At 35.6% G+C, this 8,958-nt stretch overlaps 1 protein-coding gene across 1 annotated transcript in view; it reads right to left on the minus strand.

Moving 5' to 3' along the window:
- Positions 1-6,239: 6,239 nt before the first annotated feature.
- Positions 6,240-8,958, minus strand: part of LOC107564870 (extracellular matrix protein 1-like) — a 6,715-nt gene continuing 3,996 nt past the window's right edge. The window contains exons 5-6 of the mRNA XM_016250046.1: positions 8,273-8,391; positions 6,240-6,453 (exon numbers count right to left, since the gene is read on the minus strand). Coding sequence (XP_016105532.1) covers positions 6,240-6,453; positions 8,273-8,391 — 333 coding nt within the window. The remainder of the gene's footprint in view (positions 6,454-8,272; positions 8,392-8,958) is intronic.

Raw genomic sequence — 8,958 nt, forward strand, 5'->3', positions numbered from 1 at the left:
GACGAAATAACTTTCAACTCCAAAAACAGTTTACATAAATTCCTGCAAACCTTGTCTATAATTCTTAAAATCCATAATGTTCACAGAACACACACACACACATAAGAAAATATAAATAAAAATGTCTAAATAAAGTGAGAAATCATCGTGCTGTGCGGCTGTTGAAACTCGACAACACTTGTAGAGAGAAATTCATAGAGAATGGTTCACTCTAAGCAATAAATCCAAAACAAACCAATTGACTAGAAAAACAACCAAAAAGATTCGTAGCTGAATTGTATTTGTTAATGAAGGTTATTCATTTTAATATTAGCTCTGTTACATGCTTGAAGGATGGGCTAGTTAGCTTATAGCATGTTAGCCACAGACCCACATCATCGATCTGGATTATTTCAGGACAACCTTCACATCACAGATCAACTGAATTCAATAAATGACACATATCTAATAAGTTACAGATACAGTATATTTACTAACTAACAACTATAATAGATGAAATGCACTTTGTTGTTGTTGAACAAAAGCCTTGAGTGAAGTCAGTAAACACACTGAATCAAACCAGTGCTGGTAAACACAGTGGAACCATGGCAACAGATCAACATAAAAAAACACAAATGAGTCAATATCACTACAAAAACATAATGATTTAATGTACCTGGAGGGGCGGATAAGCCCGTGTCGGGTGGACCGGAGGAATCCATTTTGATTCGGGTTTACTGGACCCGATCCCTGACCGGACCCAGACAGACAGACCAGTGTCCGGTTCCGCCCGGACTGACTCTCTGCCACCCTTTACTGTCACAGACCTGTCTGAGACTATAATCTGAAATACTCATTTAATAATGCAAAAAGCGTTTCTGACAACAATCTACACACACTATTATTAGATACTTTAAATCGTATTAGGCCTACATACGAAGCTCTAATTTATCCAAATAATAATTTATAATCCAAATAATATAATGTAATATCCTCAGTTATACTGACGACAGTCTTGCCTTGCAAACGACCCATTAGTTTGTGAAACAAACTCGCCAAGCCTTTATGTACAGTGCTAAAAATAACAAAACTGTTCACAGAACAGATAGGTTGAGCATGCATGACATTTTAAAAGTCACTGCACACTGGGGAAAAAAATAATGCTTTAAATAATAAAGAAGGGGTGGTTTTCTTAAATATATATTATTATAGTCTATTATAGTATTAAAGTTGACTCTTGTCAGAATGTAGCCTATATTGTATGTGTTCCCTATATATATATATATATATACATTTTTAAATGTAAATTATGTTGCGTGAGAACAACAGACTTTTTATACAGTTTACATAAATTCCTGCAAACCTTATCTATAATTCTTAAAATCTATAATGTTCACAGAACACACACACACACACATAAGAAAATATAAATAAAAATGTCTAAATAAAGTGAGAAATCATCGTGCTGTGCGGCTGTTGAAACTCGACAACACTTGTAGAGAGAAATTCATAGAGAATGGTTCACTCTAAGCAATAAATCCAAAACAAACCAATTGACTAGAAAAACAACCAAAAAGATTCGTAGCTGAATTGTATTTGTTAATGAAGGTTATTCATTTTAATATTAGCTCTGTTACATGCTTGAAGGATGGGCTAGTTAGCTTATAGCATGTTAGCCACAGACCCACATCATCGATCTGGATTATTTCAGGACAACCTTCACATCACAGATCAACTGAATTCAATAAATGACACATATCTAATAAGTTACAGATACAGTATATTTACTAACTAACAACTATAATAGATGAAATGCATTTTGTTGTTGTTGAACAAAAGCCTTGAGTGAAGTCAGTAAACACACTGAATCAAACCAGTGCTGGTAAACACAGTGGAACCATGGCAACAGATCAACATAAAAAAACACAAATGAGTCAATATCACTACAAAAACATAATGATTTAATGTACCTGGAGGGGCGGATAAGCCCGTGTCGGGTGGACCGGAGGAATCCATTTTGATTCGGGTTTACTGGACCCGATCCCTGACCGGACCCAGACAGACAGACCAGTGTCCGGTTCCGCCCGGACTGACTCTCTGCCACCCTTTACTGTCACAGACCTGTCTGAGACTATAATCTGAAATACTCATTTAATAATGCAAAAAGCGTTTCTGACAACAATCTACACACACTATTATTAGATACTTTAAATCGTATTAGGCCTACATACGAAGCTCTAATTTATCCAAATAATAATTTATAATCCAAATAATATAATGTAATATCCTCAGTTATACTGACGACAGTCTTGCCTTGCAAACGACCCATTAGTTTGTGAAACAAACTCGCCAAGCCTTTATGTACAGTGCTAAAAATAACAAAACTGTTCACAGAACAGATAGGTTGAGCATGCATGACATTTTAAAAGTCACTGCACACTGGGGAAAAAAATAATGCTTTAAATAATAAAGAAGGGGTGGTTTTCTTAAATATATATTATTATAGTCTATTATAGTATTAAAGTTGACTCTTGTCAGAATGTAGCCTATATTGTATGTGTTCCCTATATATATATATATATATACATTTTTAAATGTAAATTATGTTGCGTGAGAACAACAGACTTTTTATTGATATATTATATACATATAGAATTTGTTATATTTTTGGGAACAAAACATTCTGAACTGTCCAACAGTTCTTCTTTTATGACAAATGCTCAAAAATGTCTCTCTATAATCAGTAAGACATTTTGCAGGAAAACTGCTATGGCGTTATTTTAATGACAAATGTCGAGAGCGCATTAATGTAGCACGAAAGCACATTCATATTCTTTTCTGTGAATGCACATATGCATCTCTCTATATAAATAAAGCTTTAAACAATCAGACCTCCACAACTGACCGATGGAAGTACTATGTGAAATCGAATTGGCTGAGAGGGAACTGAACCTGGAATTCTTTTGACAATCAAAGATGGATCTTTAATTTATTTCCAGTTTAATAATATTTAGCTATTTTAATGAAATGTGGCCTATATTAGAAATGGCTGGGTGCTTGGATGATTTGTACATATAAATAACCTCTGTCTAACTGGTTGGTCTCTGAGCAATTTATCTAAAAACAACATATTATAGCCTATGGCTCTAAAGACTTCATATAAAAGATCAATGCTATGTCATAATATGTCAGATACCTCAACTGAATTTAAAATCATTGCAATAAATTCTCAGTTGGTATGATGGCAGTAACAATTCCTATCAAATCAACATCGAATGCACAAAATAGACGTAAATTATGCAAGATATAACAAAATTAATGTTCTGATAGAATCACTGTTTGGAGATTTATTGGGAGTTTTTTTTTTTTTAATCCAGTGTTTGTTTTCAGTTCTGATTTTAGTTAGATTTTTTTTTTCATGAAAACCCACTTTATATTAGCTACACATTCAATGGCACTCTCAAACAGTGAATATACAGTTATATGACAGTTACATGTAATTACATTGTCTGCAAATGCAGTTGGTGTTTCTTGGAGGTTATAGTACATTGAAGAATGATCATATGACTTTTTACATAGCCTACGCCATGTGACCTGTAAATGCGAAAAAGCCGTTTCCATCGCAGTTTTGCGAATTATTCCTTTTTCGCATTGCCTGAAAAACCACCTCATGCGAGCGTAACAACTTTTTTGCGATATAGCCTATGGGCGTTTTTGCGAATTTGACGCGTTTCCATTAGGCGTATTTTCAATTCGCAATTTGCGCAATTTGAAGGGTAATGGAAACGCGCCTATTGTCTTAATGCGTGAGTCATCGAGTAATTTGTTCATTCAGTAACTAAGCAAGTGGCTGTATTTATAAATGAATCATTGAATCAATGACTTTCGCGAACGATTCGTTCACGAAACACCGACAGTTTTAATGTAAAGACAGTAATTATGAGATGAAGAAAAGCTTTTTTTTGTGGTGTTTAATCTTTTAGCCATTCACATTCTTAAAGAGAAATTTTTAAATTACATTTAGATTTATTAAGCAGATTTTATCATGCGTAAATACAGCAAATTAACCAACAAGCTTAGCCTTACCTCAGCCTCTATATATCGATATACATGTACAAACCCGATTCCAAAAAAGTTGGGACACTGTACAAATTGTGAATAAAAACAGAATGCAATGATGTGGAAGTTTCAAATGTCAATATTTTATTCAGAATACAACATAGATGACATATCAAATGTTTAAACTGAGAAAATGTATCATTTTATGGGGAAAATAAGTTGATTTTAAATTTCATGGCATCAACACATCTCAAAAAAGTTGGGACAAGGCCATGTTTACCACTGTGTGGCATCCCCTCTTCTTTTTATAACAGTCTGCAAACGTCTGGGGACTGAGGAGACAAGTTGCTCAAGTTTAAGAATAGGAATGTTGTCCCATTCTTGTCTAATACAGGCTTCTAGTTGCTCAAATGTCTTAGGTCTTCTTTGTCGCATGAAAGATCTGGACTGCAGGCTGGTCATTTCAGTACCCGGATCCTTCTTCTACGCAGCCATGTTGTTGTAATTGATGCAGTATGTGGTCTGGCATTGTCATGTTGGAAAATGCAAGGTCTTCCCTGAAAGAGACGACGTCTGGATGGGAGCATATGTTGTTCTAGAACTTGGATATACCTTTCAGCATTGATGGTGCCTTTCCAGATGTGTAAGCTGCCCATGCCACACGCACTCATGCAACCCCATACCATCAGAGATGCAGGCTTCTGAACTGAGCGCTGATAACAACTTGGGTTTATGTCCTCTTTAGTCCGGATGACATAGCGTCCCAGTTTTCCACAAAGAACTTCAAATTTTGATTCGTCTGACCACAGAACAGTTTTCCACTTTGCCACAGTCCATTTTAAATGAGCCTTGGCCCAGAGAAAACGCCTGCGCTTCTGGATCATGTTTAGATATGGCTTCTTTTTTGACCTATAGAGTTTTAGCCGGCAACGGCGAATGGCATGATGGATTGTGTTCACCGACAATGTTTTCCGGAAGTATTCCTGAGCCCATGTTGTGATTTCCATTACAGTAGCATTCCTGTATGCATGCAGGTCTTTCTTGTAACACTCGAGGGCAGCACCGTTCAACCATTTGATCTACAGAACAGGGGAAACCTTTCCTGTGGTTGAAAAATTTGTTTTCAGTTAATAATTGTTGAAATATTTTATAAATATTTCAATTTTCCAGAGCCTACAGTTTGCTGCATGTTAGTAAGACAAAAAATGAGCTGTCTTAGAATGAAATAAAATACAGACTTTTAGTTAAATATATATTTGGATTTTCATAGTCCTTGAACCAATGTTTTACCATGCACAAGGTTAACCACGTAATCACACGCTGAGATTATTTTTTAACTATCCTTGTTTTGACTGGCTTTCATGGTCACTGATGTCTGAAAGGAAATAGATAAACATAAACATCGATAATAAAAGCACAAAAACAGCATTGTATCATCTCAATGGCATGTGTTACTCAACAGAACCTAAAATCATATTATTGTCATAGTCATGTGACACTGAAGACTGAAGTAATGACTGCTGAAAATTCAGCTGTGCCATTACAGGAATAAAAGGCACTTTTAAATAGATTGAAATAGAAAGCTTTTTAAGTAGTTTTTACTGTATTTTACTGTACATTTCTACCAACCACTTGTAAGTTTGTTAAACATGCAATTTTGAATGAAGAGGGTCTTACATGCTCTGGACAGCTGTATGTGTATCACATAATGTCTGGAGGGTTGGAGGAGCAGCTGGAAGACTGAGTGCTCCATCAGTGGATCTATATTCTGGATCTGGGGCAGAAGCTGCAAAACAGGAGTACTGCTCCTCTCCCTTCTTCTTTCCACAACACTGAAACTGCTGTCCTTTGGTTTTCTTCTCATCCTTACAAAACTTATCAACCATCTTATTCTACTGAAATAGATAAGATACTCAAGAATATTACTATTTATGAGCAACAAAAATCAACATTTGAACAAGAAAAGGTGATGCCAGTTTTTTTTTCAGCTTAAAGGAATGGTTATATTTACTGCTTGTTCTGATGTGTTTGTTTGTTGATGATGCTATAACACTGTAAAGATTAATAATATTTCCTGTATTCATATTTACATTTAGCATTCTTTATATTTATTTTATGTACCTTCTATTGAAATAGTTAATCTGGAAGTGTTTTTATGAGTTCAGAATTAAACTGTGAACCATTTGTGATTATTTTTTTCTTCACCTTCTTTTCAGCACAGCTGAAGAGTGCTCGCCCTTTTTCTCCTCACAGCACTGGTTATATTCTCTCTCCAGGACATTGATGGCCTTCGACTGACGGATCAGCCAGCCATAGCCAGTGCGAGGAAGACACTTGGGCATGTATCGTGGTCGGATCTTGTGATGAGCACAGATATGTGCTATGTTGGAGGAATCAGGACGGCCAGGTGGGAAGCTGATGTATGGAACTTCGGTCTGCTTCATTAGTGCTTTTGGAGAAGCACTAATTCATTTTTCTTTTCCTGTCTCATTTGCAACCCTAAACGTGCTTATGGTGGGACAAATGAGTATTTGTTACATAACCACCTACAACTAGAAAATGAAGCAGTGTTGAGGATGACTAATTACTTCTTTATATAGGTTGAGAAGATGACATACTTTTTTTTCTCTCCAGCTACATTCTTTGTCTACATTGCAAAATAAATAAATCATTTTACTACTTTCCTTTGAACAAATGATATAGTTTTTGCTAATTAAGGATTAAGGTGTTAAAAAAATCTGTTGGTACAATGGGCCAGTTATGACTGGTACAGTATTTGACAAACCTATTGAAATTAATTTGAAAATAAATAAAAGTGTTCTGTATTTCTTGAGTATCTTTACAAATTATTTGCACAATATATAAATGAATCTCGTCTGGTACGGGGTTACATCTCTGCCACAATTCTGCACGTGAAAGATCATATTTTGAGCACACAAAAGTGCATTTTGCACGCGCGCAATCTGAGTTTTGTGGACAAAATGTTCGTCTCGCAAAGAAGAAAGTATTTTGAGTGCACTAAAATCAATTTTGCATTTAAAATAAGTTTTTGGATGTGTGCAGACCTTCTCTTTTGCATGTGCAACGTTTCGCTAGCTTGCTCCCTTGATGCCCGCCCTCAGTGCTCTCTAAATGCCTACAGCTCGCTTTCTCAACACATCCCAGCGTTACAATAGGCCATAATTCCAGCCAATCAGAGACAAGGATGCTAAATTCTGATTGGTTGCCTTGACAACCAATCACAACATTCTTTGCATTACTGATGACAGCGGAAGAGTAAAAATACAGTGCATGCATAATTATTATGCAAGTTGATATTCTAATTATATTTTTTTCCAAGCACATTTTACCAATTCCAAACAACATCAATCTTAATCACTTATAACCGATATATAATTGTTCATGAATGCTGGAAGTGAAAAACTCCTTATATTCAGGTGTGCATAATTATTAAGCAGGTTATCTACAGATAAAATCTCAAGATGGACTAAAAATGAACTCCCAAAACTTACTATGCTAAATTCTGATTGGTTGCCTTGACAACCAATCACAACATTCTTTGCATTACTGATGACAGCGGAAGAGTAAAAATACAGTGCATGCATAATTATTATGCAAGTTGATATTCTAATTATATTTTTTTCCAAGCACATTTTACCAATTCCAAACAACATCAATCTTAATCACTTATAACCGATATATAATTGTTCATGAATGCTGGAAGTGAAAAACTCCTTATATTCAGGTGTGCATAATTATTAAGCAGGTTATCTACAGATAAAATCTCAAGATGGACTAAAAATGAACTCCCAAAACTTACTGCCAGATTCTGGAAGATAAATTCTTCAAACAGTGGTACAAGAGGATGTGGTGCTGGTCCTTCAAGGGTCACTCTCAACTTATCTGTCTATAAAGCCTATATATATGAGCCAAAAACACGTGGAGAAGAAAAGATGCATGTTAACTGCAAAAGAATTAGGAAGTAATGTGAAGAATTGGGTGTGAAATACCAGGAACCATTTAGTCTCCAGCGCTACCATTTTCCATAACTGCAACCTACCTGGAGTCTCCAGAAGTACAAGGTGTCAGGTTCTCAGAGACTTAGGTTAAGTATAGAATCCTAAAAAATAACCCCTACTTAATAAGAACAACATACTGAAGTGTAGTAAAATACTTGAAGACTGATTTTTATATATATATATATATATACAGTGGGTACGGAAAGTATTCAGACCCTGAAGCCTCTTTATCAAAACAGCTCCATCTGGCCTTCCTGCTCTTCTTGCAGCAGAAGTAGTGACTGGTCTTAATAGTGAATTCTTGAAAACAGTAGGCAGCCAGACTCTTCTTCCACTGAATGATTGAAAAGACAATAGGCAGAAATAAACAAACAAAGGAAAAACACTATAATTGCAATGAGGTACATCTACAATGAAACAGACAAAAAGAGAGACTGCAACAGTCATGAGAGAATTATACGCGCACAAACAGTCAAAGCTTTACTTTCTTTTTTTTCTACTTTCCAATGTTTACTTTGACATTGGTCCATTTAAATGTTTTGGATACTTTCTCACCAAAGACTAAATAGTGAAAGGAAAACAAAGAGAGATTTTGTCTGAAGACCTTGACTGTACATGAGAGCGCAGATATTTCCCTGATGCACGACAATGTCCATATAAAGACAAAGTAGACAATAGAACTTAGCAACGTCAAAAAAATGAAAGTCAGTGTAGATGCAGTAATTTACAAAGGAAAAGCAGAGTAAAATAAGTCTTTAGCTGTCTTTAAAATATGATTAAGAAATGTACTTTCTATAGAAATTTTAATCCTCCTAGATCGAGACGGTCCTCACTGCAGAACACAAGATCCAGGGGTGTGTGGTTGGATCCAGATCCAACTCCTCCCACCTTACATATACCT

This window comes from Sinocyclocheilus grahami, unplaced genomic scaffold, assembly GCF_001515645.1.
Source record: "Sinocyclocheilus grahami isolate Dianchi unplaced genomic scaffold, SAMN03320097.WGS_v1.1 scaffold967.1, whole genome shotgun sequence".
Classification (NCBI taxonomy): Eukaryota; Metazoa; Chordata; class Actinopteri; order Cypriniformes; family Cyprinidae; genus Sinocyclocheilus; species Sinocyclocheilus grahami.